The sequence below is a fragment of the Salmo salar genome, chromosome 02 (assembly GCF_965601325.2).
Source record: "Salmo salar chromosome 02, fSalSal1, whole genome shotgun sequence".
NCBI classification, from domain to species: domain Eukaryota; kingdom Metazoa; phylum Chordata; class Actinopteri; order Salmoniformes; family Salmonidae; genus Salmo; species Salmo salar.
Window position 1 is genome coordinate 49,261,959 of NC_138292.1, and position 20,263 is coordinate 49,282,221.

At 42.2% G+C, this 20,263-nt stretch overlaps 1 protein-coding gene across 2 annotated transcripts; it reads right to left on the reverse strand.

Moving 5' to 3' along the window:
- Window positions 1–622: 622 nt before the first annotated feature.
- On the reverse strand, window positions 623–19,909 carry zdhhc18a (zDHHC palmitoyltransferase 18a). 2 transcript variants are annotated; one of them, XM_014169766.3, is made up of 10 exons: window positions 18,806–19,908; window positions 18,290–18,450; window positions 17,903–18,052; window positions 17,682–17,819; window positions 17,504–17,555; window positions 16,871–16,973; window positions 14,439–14,551; window positions 9,902–10,004; window positions 4,214–4,285; window positions 2,621–2,889 (listed from the first exon to the last, which is right to left on the reverse strand). In XM_014169766.3, exons 1-9 carry the CDS (start codon window positions 19,033–19,035, stop codon window positions 4,244–4,246), a joined length of 1,092 nt encoding a protein of 363 aa, XP_014025241.1. In that variant the 5' UTR covers window positions 19,036–19,908; the 3' UTR covers window positions 2,621–2,889; window positions 4,214–4,243. The 2 variants fall into 2 exon arrangements, with proteins under 2 accessions (XP_014025233.1, XP_014025241.1); XM_014169758.3 differs by lacking the exon at window positions 4,214–4,285 and having other exon boundaries at window positions 623–2,889; window positions 18,806–19,909.
- Window positions 19,910–20,263: the final 354 nt, after the last annotated feature.

Consider the following 20,263-nt stretch of genomic DNA (forward strand, 5'->3'; position numbering starts at 1 on the left):
TGTGTTGTCTAAGTGTTCCCTTTATTTTTTTGAGCAGTGTATATATACACACATACATATATATCTTTGTACCTGTTTCATAAACATACACCCACAAACTGTCAGGAGACTTGGTAGTCTGTGGTCAGGCCAGGGTATCACACATGCACAAGACCCTTTTCATTATTGGATGTTCCTCAAGCAAGCACATGTAGTTATCACACACTTTCTCATTGTGTGTTCTTCATGAGGGAACCTTCCGATTATTTAATTAAAAGTGGCCATGTGCCAGCTGGGGAGCATTGTGGTCTGACCCAATTGGTCACAGAGATTCTGTGTGCTCATAGAAAGCCTGGGTATACAGTAGAAACAGTGGAGGCTGGTGGGAGGAGCTAAAGGACAACAAGCTCATTGTAACAACTTGAATGGAATAAAAAAAATGAAGTCAAACATGGTTTCCATACGTTTGATACCATTCCATTCCAGCCATTACAATGAGCCTGTCCTCCTATCGTGCCTCCCACCAGCCTCCACTGAGTAGAATTGTCATGTCAGTGTTGCTACTGCAAAACCTCTCAAATGACAACTGAAGTGGAAAACGATCTGAACGAGACTCCTCTGAGGAAGGGGAAAAAAAACAGTAGAAAGCTAATGAATTTTAATGAGCAATGGTACAGTTCCTCCATTTAATCATCACTGGAATGATCTACAGACTACACAACCAAATCAAACAGCCCATAATAGTACAAGCACAGCTTATAGTCATAACAGTTGTAGGAGCGCTGAACATCTTTGATACAACTGACCTAGTTATAAGAGGTTTCAAATGAACGAATACACAAATGGTTGATATCACACAGCGGTCCTCCACAACTACGCACACAGTTCATTTAAGTATATTGAAGGAAAAGTAGGCATCAATGGACCTACCCCAATTGCGCTACAGTCTATAAAAATGTACCTAGAACGTAATAATGGTGTTATGTGGAAAAAAATAACACCCCCTTGTGGCCAACAGCATTACCTTCAGTTTAATGTCACGTTACAGATAGTAGTCTATGATAAACGACCAGTCCAAGGGATATATGGTTTCATGCCACTAGCAGCACAGGCAAAGGTCACTTCAAGGCATTGCCTGCAAGCGGTATTATCTTACACTTCTAGAAATTATGTGCTTCAAACATGGTGCAAACCGTTACACATCACATTATTAATCTGTACCTTACTTCTCTACAATAAAACATGTGCCATTACAGTAATAATACATGAGGAAAAAGAGGGAACCAGGCATCACATTTCAATATCCTTAGCAAGTTAATTGAACAGTTAACATTGTGTCAAAATGTATTAACTGGCCTCCAAAACACAAGAAACTCAGCAGGCAGTAGTGGATCTGTATTTGGATCAGTGCTTAAATTACAATACATGTAAAAGGAACATTCAAAAGGACAATCAAAAATGCACATGTTCATTTAGCTTGGACAGTCAAAGGCTAGTACCAGTCAGTTCAAACACAGAATACATTCACTATCACATTTACACCCTCCCTCTGCCTCACTGACACTCTCTCTTAAACACACTCGTTTTTGTATATTTATTTCTCACTGAGTTTAAATCCAACAATCAATCTGAACACTTTGAGCCTAAGTAGAAGAAAAATAACAAAAAGAGGTCCAACAGATTAGATGTCAGTCATCAGCAACCTTGGGAAACAGCCCACTACAGACAATAGCTCTTGTCTCATCCAATCTAAATTAGTCACTGTCTCAACTGCAGCCAAGGACTAAACATACGTAACAATATCCACAACATGGCCGATCCAAAAGCCAGTAGAGTAGAACGAGGGAGTGGAACTTCAAAGAGCCCTTTTACACTGGGAGACCTTGGGTGTTTTCATTACAGCTAAGACCAAGAGCATAGGAAGCCAGGTAGCCCAAAACCTACTTATCCACTAACAAAAGCCCTCTCACACACCCCTATTCTGCCATAAGTGTATGAATGATTTGCATAAGAGGTAATACAACAGAGTACATAAAAGGCAAAGAGGCTGCTTACTTAGTTACTATGTTGGAACACCAGCCAAGTGAGTACATATGGCTTGAAGCTTCGTGAAACAAATGTTCTATGAATCAGTGTGTATAAAACTTGTATAAAATCTGTGCTTGTTAGTGTTACCAAGTTTAACTTGCTGCCAGTAGGAGACCGTTCCTTTGAGGAATAAAACATTCTATGAAAATAATGTTTACCAGCTAATTCATCACCAATAGGACAGGGGAAAACACTGGCTTAAGTCCTGAGTTTAGAAGACGACGCAGTAAGTTCCATGAAAAAGTTAATGGTTAAAAAAAAAAAAAAAGCCCTTACAAAGATGAATGGCAGTGTAGCCACTAATGAGTTCCAGGGAGCTGTGTGGAAGGGGAATGTTCTCTGAAGCAGTCCTACTGGAGCCACTGAGTCCGCTCAGTGCAGTGGGATGAAGCCCATGTCAGGAGCGTCTCCCAGGATGACGGTATTGTGGGTGAAGGAGAGAGAGGGACTGGCCAGGCGGAAGGCCGGGTTGTTGGAGTGCATTGAGGGTCTCTTGCTGCTGTTCACAGGGGGACATTCCATGGACGGGGCCTGGCGCCCTGAGCACCCTGTGGGGGGATGCCCATTGGCAGAATCAGAGCAGCCCGTGGGGGGACACCCATTGGCGGACCCAGAACAGCCAGTGGGGAGAGGTCCATCAGCAGACCCTGAGCAGCTCGAGGGGGGAAGCCCAGCGGAGGAGGAGGGGGCTGGGGACCTAGACTCTGGTCTGGCTCTCAATTCCTGGCCAGGGGCAGTCTTGGGGGTGCCAGGGGGCCACAGGCCCTGGAGCTCAGAAGAGCGGATCACCCTCTCCAGAAGGTCCTTAGTTCTCTGAGTGCACTGTGTGAAGAAAGGAGGAAGGCAGAGAAGTCAAGAAAAAGGGAAAAGTGAGAAAAGGAAATGCAAGAGAAGGAAAAAAACGAAGGGATATGAAGTGAGAGACTGACAGCAATGGTATGGCAGAACATGGTTAATGAAGGGAAATGCACAGGAGCTGAAAACAAGCATTTGTTTGGAGCGGCACAGTGAGATTAACGTAAGAGCAATGACCAGGTTAGGTGCGACAGCATGGCATTGTGGAGAAAGCGTGAGTTGTTGGCGGCAATCCTGTTAGCACAGGACAGGGAGGAACAAAGACAAAAGAGACGATTAGATACAAAGCTTGGGGACGCTTCCCTTCCCTCCTGTTAGGGGAGTGAGGATATGTAGGACAGGACAAAGTGTATGGTTCCCCTTGGGTCACCGGGGTTGACAAGATAGGCTCGTTTATACCAGGGAAATGAGCTATTATTTACAACAGCAAGGAAGGCAATACTGTAGTAGTAGGGGGTAGAATGTCATTCGAGAAACATGAGTTACAGTTAGGCTACTTTAGTTTGGCTACTGTGACATTAAGTTTATCCTGTCCATTGTATTTATGCTTCTAGTGACACCATTCCTACTGAATAAATACAATCAAAAGTACAGTAAATAAGAATAGGGTGTGTTCGTCAGTACACCATCATGCCATATCCTCATTACACTGGGTTATATGATACTTCCCCCCCCAATTGCATATGGGTAAGTACCTTAAATTATCAAACTGGATAAGAGACAAACAGATGAGTGTTTAGGATTAAGGCTACTGTAATCTGACCTCACCACATCTGCTCAGCTGCCCCAGGGCATAAGAGACAATGATTGATAATAGGAACGGCCCAAGTTTGAGAATATGATGCTACAGTTGTTCTAAGCTCTGTGTTCTACATCAAGTCATCAACATGACATCCACATGCCTAGAAAGGGCTGAGAGAAAAATAGAGATTAATGAAGAGGGAGATGAAGAATAAGTTATGGCTCAAATAGTGGCAGAGTGGCATGCAGCTCCAGAGGTAAGGCACATCATGATGCCCCACAACATACCATGGCTCAATTCACAACACCTTTCCACTTGCCCTAGTGAGAGTCACTTGTTCTACTGAGTGATGAATACAATGTACTAACTGAAATTAAAACCCTAAAATTGGATGGGTGATGAGCCAGTATGCCAACAGATATTTCTCACAAATGGTGATGTAATTTCACAGTTACCTATGACAGCAGCCACACATGAACATGCAAACTGAACAGATGACAGCAAAAATAAACGTGTGGTGATGGGTTGGAGCTTGAGCCCTACTCTTACCATCGACCGTCTACATGCGGAAGTTACCCTTCAGGCTGTGCAGGACAGAGCAAAACCCTGACAATTCTCCTCCTATAGTGGGGTGGGAGGGACACATCACAAAACTGGGAGTTAAAAGTGTTACACATTGTGGAGCACAGAGATTGTCAGTTTAGTTCTGGTATAAAAAGGAGAATCACTCAAATTGTAAAAAGCTACTAAGGGAAAAAGGCCTCAGGACTGCAGGATAAACTGATGGTAATATGGAGTTACTGAAAGATTAAAAACAGAAAATCATTGAATAAAACAGGTAAAGATCATTACTAAGCCAAGATGAAGGAAACTTACAGAGGCCAACCTTAAAAATACATATTTAAGATGGGAACACTTTATAATTATGCCTCTACAATGCTTCATATTATAGGATAAAAATATATAATTTAGTGGGGTGTTTTCACCCACTCTGCCCAGAGTGGGTGAAAACACACTTTGGTTATGACATTTCACTTCATTATGTAATAAAATCTATTTTACCAAGACAAATATGATTTTTCATGTTCCGAATCTTTCACTGGGGTCTTTCCCTAACATATCACTCACATTATATCTAAAAAGTCAGATTTCGTGAGCTAATGCATCTGATTAGCACTGAGCTCAGTTGACAGAGCGGTGCAGCTTTCAACAAAACTTAAGGATTTTACATTTTTGGGCCGTTGTCTTACAAGTTGTTTCCGCGGGCCGCAAATAGGTAAATTAGCATGACAAGGCTTTGAAAATAAGAGCTTGCAGTACGCACATTGCTCCATTGACATTTCACAGTCTCTTCGAAAAATAACTTTGCAGTAATATGAACAGCATGTACTAAAATATGACAGCATGTACTAAAATATGACAACTCTATGTCATGTCTCAAAATCGCCATATATTTTACCTCTATATTGTTTTATGTCCTCCGGATTTGAGAAGATGATGGTCCAATGGTAAGCCTGTCAAGTAGCCTTAATTTTTGCACAGCATCCAGCCTAGCTGACGCAGTGCTATTTTCCTTGTTTTGAGACTAGGGCTGTTACGGTTACCGTAATACTGCCACACCGGCGGTCATGTGTCATGACTGCAGTCAAATTCCACTTGACCGTTCAGTCACGGTAACTAGGCTTCTCCAAAACTGCGCTCTGATGCTGCTGATGGTCATTAATAGCCTACCAAACTCGCTAACGGCCAGTCGCTAACGGCCAGGTACCCAGCGATCTATTGTCCCTCTAATCACTCTGACATTAACGCAAATATAATGGAAGATCTAATCAAACACTTCATGAGAGCCCATGAGCTCATGTTGTGCAACATTTCTATAGGCTATGCAATTGCGCGAGAAAACTGAGTTTTGATGGACTCTTAAAAAGGATCCCATCAGCGTTCTATAGGCTAGGCCTACTATATTTACTTCTAAACTTTCCTAATATTAAGCACAGTGTTTTGCAACAGGAGTATAGCCTACCTGTCGGAAATGAAAATGAAACACAGGAAAAGCGTCCTCCATTTGCTATTTAAGTGCATAGATTATGTACAGTCGCAAGAAAAATATGTGAACCCTTTGGAATTACCTGGATTTCTGCATAAATTGGTCTAAAATGTGATCTGATGTACCTCTAATTCACAACATACAAACAGTGTGCTTAAACTAATAACATTTTTACTTTTATTGTCTATTGAATACATCATTTACAGTGTAGGTTGGAAAAAGTATGTGAAACCCTAGGCTTCTCCAAAAGATAATTGGAGTCATGAGTCAGCTAACCTGGAGTCTAATCAATGAGACGAGATTAGAGATGTTGGTTAGAGCTGCCCTACAATATAAAAACCTCACAAAATGTGAGTTTGCTATTCACACGAAGCATTGCCTGATGTGAACCATACCTCGAACAAAAGAGATCTCAGAAGACCTAAGATTAAGAATTGTTGACTTGCATAAAGCTGGAAAGGGTTACAAAACTCTCTAAAAACCTTGATGTTCATCAACCCACAGTAAGACAAATTGTCTATAAATGGATAAAGTACAGCACAGTTGCTACTCTAAGCTTGGTTTAAGCTTTACTAATCGTCTGAGTTTTACTAGGTTCATTTAGAACCTAACAATATGTAAAGACAAGATTAAATTAAGAATAGTCTGATAAGTGACAATATTATCACTTGTGAATGATGCCCAGCATGTGCAGTAAGGCAAGAAACAGCAACTTTTTCAAATCAGTCACACACATCATGTAGCCTAGTCCATAGGCCTACATGTTTAGATATGGTTTTTAACTTTTTAGTGACAGGGGGTAGTATTCGGAAATTCAGATGAATGACGTGCCCAAATTAAACTGCCTGCTACTCGGGCTCAGAAGGTAGGATACGCATATTATTAGTAGATTTGGATAGAAAACACTCTGACGTTTCTAAAACTGTTTGAATGATGTCTGTGAGTATAACAGAACTCATATGGCAGGCAAAAACCTGAGAAAAATCCAACCAGGAAGTTTGGAAATCTGAGGTTTGTAATTTTTCAAGTGATTCCCTATCCAGTATACAGTGTCTGTGGGGTCATTTTGCACTTCCACTAGATGTCAACAGTCTTTAGAACGTCGTTTCATGCTTCTACTGTGAATGGGGAGAGAATAAGAGGTCCTGGAGTCAGATGACTGAGAAAATTACATGAGCTCAGTGGCACGCGCTCCCGTGAGAGTTAGCTGTGTTCCTTATCTTTTTTGAAGACAAAGGAATCGTCCGGTTGGAATATTATGGAAGATTTATGATAAAAACATCCTAAAGATTGATTCTATACATCGTTTGACATGTTTCTACGAACTGTAATATAACTTTTTTGACTTTTCGTCTGAACTTAACTGCGCGAGCACAGTGCATTTGGAGTACTCTACCAAACGCGTGAACAAAAAGGAGGTATTTGGACATATATATGGACTTTATCGAAACAAATGAACATTTATTTGGGAACTGGGATTCCTGGGAGTGCATTCCGATGAAGATCATCAAAGGTAAGTGAATATTTATGTTATTTCGGAGTTTTGTTGACTCCACAAAATGGCGGGTTTGGTTTCGTCTCTGAGCGCTGTACTCAGATTATTGCAAAGTGTGCTTTCGCTGTAAAGTTTCTTTACATTACACGGCAATGTAAAATGGGGTTTTTGGATATAAATATGAACTTTATCGAGCAAAACATACATGTATTGTGTAACATGAAGTCGTTTAAATGGCATCTGATGAAGATCAAAGGTTAGTGATTAATTTTAGCTGTATTTTTGATTTTTTGTGACGCCTCTCCTTGCTTGGAAAATGGCTGTGTGGTTTTTCTTGTCTAGGTGCTGTCCTAACATAATCTAATGCTATGCTTTCGCCGTAAAGCCTTTTTGAAATCGGACAATGTGGTTGGATTAACGAGAAGTTTATCTTTAAAATGGTGTAAAAATAGTTAGAGAAATTTGAATTATGAGATTTTTTGTGTTTTGAATTTGGCGCCCTGCTATTTCACTGGCTGTTGAATAGTGTGTCCCGCGGGTGGGACGCTAGCGTCCCACATTTCCCAGAGAGGTTAACTAAAGTGGCCAAATAACTCCAAATGTAAACTATAGGCCTAGGACCCCTGGAACACGTTTAGAGAGCACATAGCCTACAGAGCTTAGTGAAACGTGTTCTTATAAGAGTTATGACTGGCCACTATTTGAAAGAGGATCCCAGCTTCTTGTGCTACTATATTTATTGCTCAATTATTAAAATTAAGCACACAACCTAGCGTACATAGGCGGCACGTGAGTTAAGTTTGAGGAAGCTAATTTTGACCTTTAAAAAAAAAATACACCTTTATAATAAAGCATTCCATGCATCATCGCATTTGCAAACTTATGTATGATACATTACAAATAATAGGTTGATGAGTAGATTGCGTAGCCATAACATTAAAGTAGCACTGACCCAACAAGGATAAATAGTGAATATGCACCGTGCGCACTCACCAGGGATCGCAACCAATAGTTGCATAAATAACTGTAAATTAAGCATATAGGAGGACCTGTTTCTTTGTTAACTGCTCAACACAGAATAGCCACATAAGCGCACTCCCTCGAAATATCCTTTCAATTTTATTCAGCTATGTTCAATTGTATTCATACTATAAAATAATGCCACGGAATTCTAAGGAAATCGTGTCTGCTAAATGAACTAGTGTAGCCCACAGCCATATAGCATAGCCTAAGATGAGGACAATTCAGAATACGCCATTCTGTTTTTCTGAAATAGGCTACTTTTTTTCAGACCTGTCTAAGATGGATTTATTGCGCTGGTGTAGGCTATGAATTTATTAGACTTTTTAAAATGTAGATGTTCCATGGGTCTGCATCAGTTGCTTGTAGGCTATGCATGGAAGCCAGGAGATGCTAAAAGTGTTGATTTTAATTAAAACTGGTCAATTACAGTAAAACAGGCAGTTATTTGCATGACAATCACCAGCTGACAGAATTTCATGACTGCCACAGCACTATTTCAGACAACTTTTTTTTCTCTGGACTCTACTGATTTAGTCCCGCTAATTTTGACTATCCTACAGGGTGAAAATTCGTTCAAAACGTATTGGAGTTATGACAGAGACATAAGGTTTGGACCATTGGTTATTTTACCAATTGGTCAAAAGATGAGTTTTTGATTGGACACCCCAAATATTGTTTTTGGGAGTCCAAACAATACCGCTGCTCTTAAGTGGCGCAGCGGTCTAAGGCACTGCATCTCAGTGCTAGAGGCGTCACTACAGACCCTGGTTCGATTCCAGGCTTTATCACAACCGGCCGTGATTGGGAGTCCCATAGGGAGGCGCACAATTGGCCCAGTGTCATCCGGGTTAGGATTTTGCCGGGGTAGGCCATCATTGTAAATAAGAATTTGTTCTTAACTGACTTGCTTAGTAAAATAAAGGTTAAATAAAATAAATAATCAAGACAAATTAGATGAACATGATGCAACAATACAAAATGATCTGAATTTTCAAAGACCTGCCTGTAAGTGAATACAATATGACTGGTGATAAAGTACTTAATTAAAAAAAATCTATGTAAACCCAGAGTTCACCCATGTAAACCTAAACTTTCAACCGTTTGCTGAAAGCATCTCTATTGCAAGAAATTAGCTTCTACAAACCTCAGCCATTTAATTTCCATTGTGGATATCTACACTTATAGCCTGGTACACACAGGTGCAATAAACACGAGTGTGGAAACCTTTCAACTAAACAAACTTGCAACAACAAAAAACATAGGGGTACCCCTAAGAGGTATTTCCGATTCAGGCAAATAACAATTATTTAAAAATCAGGTAAAAAAATAAATACAAAAAAAACACTAAAAGCAAGACGTAATGTTCATGGATGCAGTGTCCTATCCCTAATGTGCATTATAAGAATAGAATGTGCACCATCCTCCCTCTTATGACACAACATGTAACATACTATGGTAAGTACGTTTGGGGAAGGGGGGGGGGGTACGAAGGGGATATAGTGGGCTCATGCAGGACAGGCACAGAATCTCAAATGCATACTCCTCGCGTCCTCTCTCCAGAAGAAGGTGAGAGGACACGAGGAGAATACAATTGAGATTCTCCAAGGGTCAAGGTGAAGACTTTTGAGCTACAGCACATTCAGGACATGTAGCCACAAGATGGTGGCCCTACCATGTTCGTGTCATTCTTGGCCAGGAAAGGGGGCCGCCCCATGTCCACTGCAACAGCAGGTGGAATGTTTTCAGGGGGCAAAAAGCCTCTTCTGTCAATTAGACTGAAAGACATGAGAGGAAAAGAGAATGTTAGACAATTTCAATACCCAAGAGGCCATTTCTTTGATTGCAAGTTGAATCCTTGAGGTATTTATTTATTTTTATTTAACATGGCAAATCAGTTAACCTGTCTGGGCTAGGGGGCAGTATTTTCACGGCCGGATGAAAAACGTACCCAATTTAAACAGATTACTACTCTGGCCCAGAAACTAGAATATGCATATTATTAGTCGATTTGGATAGAAAACACTCTGAAGTTTCTAAAACTGTGTGAATGGTGTTTGTGAGTATAACAGAACTCATATGGCAGGCAAAAACCTGAGAAAAATCCAAGCAGGAAGTGAAGAGTCTGAGAATTGTAGTTCTTCATTTGATTCTCTAATCAAAGCTACAGTGTCTGTGGGGTGACGTTGCACTTCCTAAGGCTACCATTGGCTGTCTAAAGCCTTCAGAAAGTGGTTTGAGCATTTTCCTGTCACTGGGCAGATAATAGGAGCTCAGTTACTGAGTGGTCTGCCTGGCAACAAAGGGATGGATATGCGCGGTCCCGCGAGCGCGCCCCTCCTTTTTCTTCTTGAATGAATATGCTATTGTCCGGTTGGAATATTATCGCAATTTTACGTAAAAAATACCATAAAGATTGATTTTAAACAGCATTTGACATGCTTCCAAGTACGGTAATGGAACATTTTTACTTTTCGTCTCTCGTTCCGCACTCGCGCGTTATGCCTTTGGATAAGTGATCTGTACGCATGAACAAAACGGAGGTATTTGTACATAAATATGGATTATTTCGAACAAAAACAACATTTCTTGTGGAAGTAGCAGTCCTGGGAGTGCATTCTGACAAAGATCAGCAAAGGTAAGAGCATATTTCTAATACTAATTCTGAGTTTAGGTTGCCCCGAACTTGGCGGGTGTCTGAATAGCTCACCGTGATGGCTGAGCTATGTACTCAGAATATTTTTTTTAAATTGTATTTATTTCACCTTTATTTAACCAGGTAGGCAAGTTGAGAACAAGTTCTCATTTACAATTGCGACCTGGCCAAGATAAAGCAAAGCAGTTCGACAACATAGAAAAACACAGAGTTACACATGGAGTAAAACAACATACAATCAATGATACAGTAGACAAAAATAAGACTATATACAATGTGAGCAAATGATGTGAGATAAGGGAGGTAAAGGCAAAAAAGGCCATGGTGGCAAAGTAAATAAAGTATACAAGTAAAACACTGGAATGGTAGATTTATAATTTGAAGAAAGTTCAAAGTTACAATATAAATAATATGGTGCAAAGGAGCAAAATAATAACTAAAATAAATAAATACAGTAGGGGAAGAGGTAGTAGTTTGGGCTAAATTATAGATGGGCTATGTACAGGTGCAGTGATCTGGGAGCTGCTCTGATAGCTGGTGCTTAAAGCTAGTGAGGGAGATAAGTGTTTCCAGTTTCAGAGATTTTTGTAGTTCGTTCCAGTCATTGGCAGCAGAGAACTGGAAGGAGAGACGACCAAAGGAGGAGTTGGCTTTAGGGGTGACCAGAGAGATATACCTGCTGGAGCGCGTGCTACAGGTGGGTGCTGCTATGGTGACCAGTGAGCGGAGATAAGGGGGGACTTTACCTAGCTGGGTCTTGTAGATGACCTGGAGCCAATGTGTTTGGCGACGATTATGAAGCGAAGGCCAGCCAACGAGAACATACAGGTCGCAGTGGTGGGTAGTATATGGGGCTTTGGTGACAAAACGGATGGCACTGTGATAGACTGCATCCAGTTTGTTGAGTAGAGTATTGGAGGCTATTTTGTAAATGACATCGCCGAAGTCGAGGATTGGTAGGATGGTCAGTTTTACGAGGGTATGTTTGGCAGCATGAGTGAAGGATGCTTTGTTGCGAAATAGGAAGCCAATTCTAGATTTAACTTTGGATTGGAGATGATGGATGTGAGTCTGGAAGGAGAGTTTACAGTCTAACCAGACACCTAGGTATTTGTAGTTGTCCACAAATTCTAAGTCAGAACCGTCCAGAGAAGTGATGCTGGACAGGCGGGCAGGTGCAGGCAGCGATCGGTTGAAGAGCATGCATTTAGTTTTACTTGTATTTAGGAGCAGTTGGAGACCACGGAAGGAGAGTTGTATGGCATTGAAGCTGGAGGGTTGTTAACACAGTGTCCAAAGAAGGGCCAGAAGTATACAGAATGGTGTCGTCTGCGTAGAGGTGGATCAGAGATTCACCAGCAGCAAGAGCGACATCATTGATGTATACAGAGAAAAGAGTTGGCCCAAGAATTGAACCCTGTGGTACCCCCATAGAGACTGCCAGAGGTCCGGACAGCAGGCCCTCCGATTTGACACACTGAACTCTATCAGAGAAGTAGTTGGTGAACCAGGCGACGCAATCGTTTGAGAAACCAAGGCTACCGAGTCTGCCGATGAGGATGTGGTGATTAACAGAGTTAAAACCTTTGGCCAGGTCAATGAATACGGCAGCACAGTATTGTTTCTTATCGATGGCGGTTACGATGTCGTTTAGGACCTTGAGCGTGGCTGAGGTGCACCCATGACCAGCTCTGAAACCAGATTGCATAGCGGAGAGGGTGCGGTGGGATTCGAAATGGTCGGTAATCTGTTTGTTGACTTGGCTTTCGAAGACCTTAGAAAGGCAGGGTAGGATGGATATAGGTCTGTAGCAATTTGGGTCAAGAGTGTCACCTCCTTTGAAGAGGGGGATGACAGCAGCTGCTTTCCAATCTATGGGAATCTCAGACGACACGAAAGAGGTTGAACAAGCTAGTAATAGGGGTTGCAATAATTTTAGAAAGAAAGGGTCCAGATTGTCAAGCTCAGCTGATTTGTAGGGGTCCAGATTTTGCAGCTCTTTCAGAACATGAGCTGAATGGATTTGGAAGAAGGAGAAATGGGGGAGGCTTGGGCGAGTAGCTGTGGGGGGTGCAGTGCTGTTGAATGCAGTAGGGGTAGTTAGGTGGAAAGCATGGCCAGCCGAAGAAAAATGCTTATTGAAATTCTCAATTATAGTGGGCTTATCGGTGGTGACAGAGTTTCCTATCCTCAGTGCAGTGGGCAGTTGGGAGGAGGTGTTCTTATTCTCCATGGACTTTACAGTGTCCCAGAACTTTTTAGAGTTTGAGTTGCAGGAAGCAAATTTCTGTTTGAAAAAGCTAGCCTTGGTGTTTCCAACTGCCTGTGTGTATTGGTTTCTAACTTCTCTGAAAAGTTGCATATCGCGGGGGCAGTTCAATGCTAATGCAGAACGCCACAGGATATTTTTGTGTTGGTTAAGGGCAGTCAGGTCTGGGGAGAACCAAGGGCTATATCTGTTCCTGGTTCTAAATTTCTTGAAAGGGGCATGCTTATTTAAGATGGTGAGGAAGGCATTTTAAAAAAATAACCAGGCATCCTCTACTGAAGGTATGAGGTCAATATCCTTCCAGGATACCAGGGCCAGGTCGATTAGAAAGGCTTGCTCGTTGAAATGTTTCAGGGAGCGTTTGACAGTGATGAGTGGAGGTCGTTTGACCGCTGAACCATTACGGGTGCAGGCAATTGAAAAATGTGCTTTCTCCGTAAAGCTATTTTAAAATCTGACACAGCGGTTGCATCCAGGGGTAGTCTATCTAGAATTCTTAAAATAATTGTTATATATTTTGTCAATGTTTACGATGAGTATTTTTGTAAATTGATGTGCACATTCACCGAAGGTTTTGGTGGGAATACATTTTCTGAACATCACGCGCCAATGTAAAATGCTGTTTTTGGATATAAATATGAACTTTATCGAACAAAACATACATGTATTGTGTAACATAATGTCCTAGGAGTGTCATCTGATGAAGATCGTCAAAGGTTAGTGCTTCATTTAGCTGTGTTTTGGGTTTTATTGACACATGTCCTTGCTTGGAAAATGGCTGTGTGATTATTTTTGTCTATGTACTCTCCTAACATAATCTAATGTTTTGCTTTCGCTGTAAAGCCTTTTTGAAATCGGACAATGTGGTTAGATTAATGAGAAGTTTATCTTTAAAATGGTGTAAAATAGTTGTATGTTTGAGAAAGTTGAATTATGACATTTTGTTGTTTTTGAATTTGCCGCCCTGATATTTCACTGGCTATGTCCCGCAGGTGGGACTTAAGAACAATTTTTTACAATGACGGCCTACCCCGGCCAAACCTGGACGACGCTGCACCGTTTCTGCGCCGCCCTATGGGCCTCCCAATCACAGGCGGATGTGATACAGCCTGGATTCAAACCAGGGACTGTAGTGACGCCTTTTGCACTGAGATGCAGTGCCTTAGACCGCTGCGCCACTCGGGAACCCAAAGTTGGGAGCCAAGTTTAACGAAGGGTGAACTGAGATACATTTCATATGACAGTAGCAACTTTGACTGATGTGGGGGTTTAGCCATACATACTGACCTGGGGGGCATGGGCCCACACAGTGTTGCACAGCAGTTGGTAAAGATGTTGTCGTAAGTGTAGGGATTCCCAGAGTCCTCTGCACCTCTTTTACTCGACCAGGAACCTTTTATCTGCACAGGAAAGACAAAGTTAAGAAGCAGTCTGGAGACCAAGCAGGATCAAACATTCAAGTACTGTATATTTAGGTGATTAGAATGTCTAGTGCGGCCTTGGTGGTCTAGCAGGAATACTGCTTCTTCCGGCACAATGTCTACCGTGTCTGAATAGATTGAAATCTGTCCACCTGCCCTTTCACCCAACCACTCTTATCTTCAACCTCTGTCTCTCTCACCATCTGTTCAATAACATTTTAGAAACAATCCTCAAAAAAAAGTATGTGTAGTGTTCTAAAGAAAATATAAAGTCAGCAAAAAAATAAAACGTCCCTTTTTCAGGACCCTGTCTTTCAAAGATATCTGGATTGTTACGAATTAACTTCATAGATCTTCATTGTAAACGGTTTAAACACTGTTTTCCATGCTTGTTCAATGAACCATAAACAATTAATGAACATGCACCAGTGGAACGGTCGTTAAGACACTAACAGCTTACAGACGGTAGGCAATTAAGGTCACAGTTATGAAAACATAGGACACTAAAGAGGCCTTTCTACTGACTCTGAAAAACACCAAAAGATGCCCAGGGTCCCTGCTCATCTGCGTGAACGTGCCTAAAGCATGATGCAAGGAGGCATGAGGACTGCAGATGTGGCCAGGGCAATAAATTGCAATGTCCGTACTGTGAGACGCCTAAGACAGTGCTACAGGGAGAGGACGGAGAGCTGATCGTCCTCGCAGTGGTAGACCACGTGTAACAACACCTGCACAGGATAGGTACATCCAAACATCACACCTGCGGGACAGGTACAGAATGGCAACAACAACTGCCGAGTTACACCAGGAACGCACAATCCCTCCATCAGTGCTCAGACTGTCCGCAATAGCCTGAGAGAGGCTGGACTGAGGGCTTGTAGGCCTGTTGTAAGGCAGGTCCTCACCAGACATCACCGGCAACAACATCGCCTATGGGCACAAACCCACCGTCGCTGAACCAGACAGGACTGGCAAAAAGTGCTCTTCACTGATGAGTCGCGGTTTTGTCTCACCAGGGGTGATGGTCAGATTCACGTTTATCGTCAAAGGAATGAGCGTTACACCGAGGCCTGTACTCTGGAGCAGGATCGATTTGGAGGTGGAGGGTCCGTGGTCTGGGGCGGTGTGTCACAGCATCATCGGACTGAGCTTGTTGTCATTGCAGGCAATCTCAACGCTGTGCGTTACAGGGAAGACATCCTCCTCCCTCATGTGGTACCCTTCCTTCAGGCTCATCCTGACATGACCCTCCAGTATGACAATGCCGCAAGCCATACTACTTGTTCTGTGCGTGATTTCCTGCAAGATAGGAATGTCAATGTTCTGCCATGACCAGCAAAGAGCCCAGATCTCAATCCCATTGAGCACGTCTGGGACCTGTTGGATCGGAGGGTGAGGGCTAGGGCCATTCCCCCCAGAAATGTCCAGGAACTTGCAGGTGCCTTGGTGGTGGAAGAGTGAGGTGACATCTCACAGCAAGAACTGGCAAATCTTGTGCAGTCCATGAGGAGGAGATGCACTGCAGTACTTAATGCAGCTGGTGGCCACACCAGCTACTGACTGTTACTTTTGATTTTGACCCCCCCTTTGTTCAGGGACACATTCTTCCATATCTTTTAGTCACATGTCTGTGGAACTTGTTCAGTTTGTGTCTCAGTTGTTGAATCTTATGTTCATACAAATATTTACACATGATAAGTTTGCTGAAAATAAACACAGTTGACAGTGAGAGGATGTTTCTTTTTTTGCTGAGTTTATTATAGGTAGCTAATCTTCAGTTACTTGTGAAGCCTCTAATTTCTCCAATGCAGTAATGAGTTCTGTCCTGAGTAGCAACCTAGCAGTGCCAAAAGCCCTGGTCTTCCCTAGAAAACCTATGTAAATTACCATCGCCAAAACAGGCCAAAAACTTTTTTAGACAGAAGTTTTGGACTTTAAAATGTGTTTAGCATGATCAAGTTCGATCCCCACTGAATTATTTTTAAGTTAGCTACAAATCGAGATATTGTATTAAATAGGGATCCATTCTGACTACTACATTTGTCGTCACACAGGACCACGTGCTAACAGACCATTCACAGGCCGGCAGGCTATGACAAGGCTCCTTGTTGACTATCAGGTAGGATGAAAACAACTACGTTGACCATGATCCTTAGCGATTTTTGGTGCCAATCAGGAATATGGGGCGCTTCAAATAGTTCTGGCCTCATACGCCATCTGGAGTTTTCTATAGGAATACGTGGATGATGTCAGCGCTATCACTATCTACTATTTTCAAGATCTATGGTTGGTACTTACATCTTCATTTGTTGTGAGGTTGAAGGCCACCAAGTATGTATGGAAACCTGAAAGCCCCAGAATAGACCAAATGGAGAAGAAGCAAATAACTAGTTCAACCACAGTGAGAGGGCTTGTCAAGGCTTCAACATATACTAGCAAGGGTTATCAACAATGACTATCAATAACAAGAGCTACATGATCATCAGAAGGCCTTATTGTGTGAATCTTAGGGAATCACAATCAGAATCACAATATTAGAGCCATGAAGGCCTAACTACTGGTTTACCTGAACTGCAATTATACCATATTACTAACTGTTCTGGGTTTAGAAGAAATCACAAAACCCATTATTGTAAACCACATAATGAGTCTAGCCAGCCAGAGTGACAACATTAGGGTGCACACCTGCTTCTGAAGTTATGCCATCTGTCTAAAAGCCACAGGCTTACACCATTGCCAGTGTGTGAAGAATGGACTACAGGGAACTGATCCTATTAGGAATGAGTGGGCTTAGGCCAAAGTCTTAGAACCAGGAACTAAATGCTTGTCAACTTTTATCTCTGGGCTAAGAGCAAGAGCAGCAGCGTAGGCATCTATGCCACTATAGGGATTGTGATGAGATAGAGAGAATGTTTGGTGTGAAAAGGATATCTGGCAGGATTCTCCTGTAAGGCCAGAACTAAGCCATTCCCTCCTTGGGATCCTGAAAAACAAGAAGGTAAAAAGTCAGCAACCCAATACTAACACTCCACAGTCAACATTGTCACGGAACAGCAGGGAAGGAAACAACAAAGTGCATTCGTGTTTGTTTGCGAGTGAGCATACATACGTAGCGTGAGGTGTGTGACGACACAACCGAAAATGAAGGTGGTGTGGAAGGAGAGAGAGACTATGAAGCTGTAGAAGAAGCGGTAGTTGCGCTTGCCCACACAGTTCCCCACCCACGGGCAATGGTGATCGAACCGCTCTGGAGGGCAGAACATTACAAAAAATTGGGATATGGCATATTTGGACACTTTGAACAACAGTCACTACCCATACAGTCCTTACCCACACAGTTGTCACACATGCTGCAGTGTGAGGTCCGAGGAGGGCGGAACATCTTGCAGGTGAAGCAATACTTAAGCTTCACCACCTGCTGGTTAATGAGGATTTCTTTGGTGCGCGGAGGGGGGTGGTACGTGGAGGAACCTGAGGTGTCTTGGATCAGTGGAGGGTTAGAGGGAGGGATCGATTCTTTGACATCAATACAATCATGTTGTTGACATCAACAAGATCACATATGAAAGAAAATCTTAACTGAATACACATGCTGCTGAAGGATATTTATCTGTACTATGACCGCCACTGAAACAGTTGACCCCAGATATACCCCAGCTGGTCTAGCTCTCCAGCCATCACCCCAGTCTGTTACACTATATCCTAAGTCTATCTTACCTATCTGCTTCTCAATGTCTGCAGCCTCATCTGGCAGCGTCCTAGGCAGGATTCCAGGGTCTGTAAAGCTGGTCTGCAGTAGGGAGGTGACCACAAACACAAACAACACTCCACCAATCACAGGTATGCAGACGGTCAGGTGAGTCACCAGGAATGGGCAACTGCAAGAGGACAAGAGTGGATATGAGAGCTTGTCTGTCCCTGGCCTTGAGTGGTTGAGACACCCATTCTAATAGGCCTACTGTACAACTCTAAAATCTACATGAACCAGAGACAAGCTCAATTCAAATAGACAAAATAAACAAAAGCAAAAACAGAGATTTTTAGGTAGGTATGTATGGCCCTGAGCGTCACTGTTAGTTAACTAGTCAGCAACTATGAATAACTGAGGAAGCCTACTCAACGAAGTAATGTTAACTACCTAGATAGCTATGCAACTAACGTTAGATGGCTGTCTAGACTGGTAACGTCAAGTTAAACAAAAGCGAAGCAATATTATGATGAATAGCCACTTACTCGAATGCAAAGAAAAGGCCACTTGTGACAATGATAAGGCCGAGTGTCAGAGGCAGGATACCACTTTGTCTGGCCAGAATAATCCGTCCATCGCAATAAAAGCGATTTTTCCCTGGAAATACTTCCCATTTTCTCCGAGGCCTCTGCACATTATTTTCGGTATAGGGTTGCGTTGACGAGGGTGTTGAAAGTCCCCGTGGGTCAATTTGCTGGTACTCACAGTTTTTCATAATGTAAAAGGGTCCGGTGATCAAATTAAGTTAGTTAACTAGCAACAGTAGCTGTTTACGTTAGCTTACTAACGCCCGGTGGGGCTGGCTAACGTTAGTTATTTATCTAACGTTAATCGAATGTTTCTGCTAGCTACGAGATAATTAAGCGACCATGCAAGCAAACCAGTTAACGTTAGCTAACTATCACTATTCTTCTAGCAATTTATTTAGCCAAGTATCAAGCTCATTGCAGCCAAAACAGCGACCGCGTTCCCATTCATACTAACGTTAGTTATCTAGCCATCGACACGCCACCAAAATGTAGCTAGACAGACAGCTTCTGACTGTGTCTCACACACATATGTATATAAAATCGTTCGTTGTATGCGACTGCCAGACTAGTCCTTTGCTTCACAATTAACGACAAGCTTATATTATTTTCTTGCTAGATAAATGCTCAACAAGCGATGTGGCCATCTTTGCCTTCCGCCAAAAAAACGCAATGGTGTGCAACTGCAGCCAGCATTTCGAGGCGTTCCTGCATCTGCCTGCCGAACACATACCCTCACGGTCGTTAATAACATAACTGCAGGAAACCAGTACCCGAAATACCAACGTGTTCTCATCCTCGGCGTCCTAACCTAACGTATGGAGATAGTTCCTTTAATTAAAACTTCTTAGGGATAGCCCCCCTTTTTTCAATTTTCGCCTAAAATGACATACCAAATCTAACTTCATGAAGCAAGGATATGCATATTCTTGGTACCATTTGAAAGGAAACACTTTGAAGCTTGTGGAATGTAGGAGAATATAACACGATAGATCTGGTAGAAGAAAATACAAAGAAAAAAACAACTGGTTTTTTTCTACCACCATCTTTGAAATGCAAGAGAAAGGACCCAGTTCAAGCCAGCCCTCTGGTAATTCCGATGGTGCCCACAAGATGGAAGCAGTGTATGTACAAAGTTTCAGACGGATAACTTGAAGTATGAGCATTCTCCATGACATTTAGGGTGAAGTCACCCAGCTACATATGGGCAAATCGTGGAGACAGTTGCATTCATATTACATTTTTCTGCAAGACTATCATCACATATGTATACTTTGATTTAGCTTTTCCAGTATTAGTAGCCAGTATTAGTAGCCATATTATAAGTTCAACATTTGCAAAACAACCAGTTTTCATAACTTCATAACTCTGAATATTCTTAGAATTTTTGTCCAAAAGGAAAAGGTATGCTGTCGC

Excerpts from the sequence above, each read along its gene's own strand:
- zdhhc18a (XM_014169758.3), bottom strand. The coding sequence starts at position 19,035 with ATGAAAAACTGTGAGTACCAGCAAATTGACCCACGGGGACTTTCAACA. Across the intron at positions 18,451-18,805 it reads GGCCTTTTCTTTGCATTCGA|TTGCCCATTCCTGGTGACTC; the intron begins GTAAGTGGCTAT and ends GTCCTCTTGCAG. Across the intron at positions 10,005-14,438 it reads TGTGGGCCCATGCCCCCCAG|TCTAATTGACAGAAGAGGCT; the intron begins GTCAGTATGTAT and ends CATGTCTTTCAG.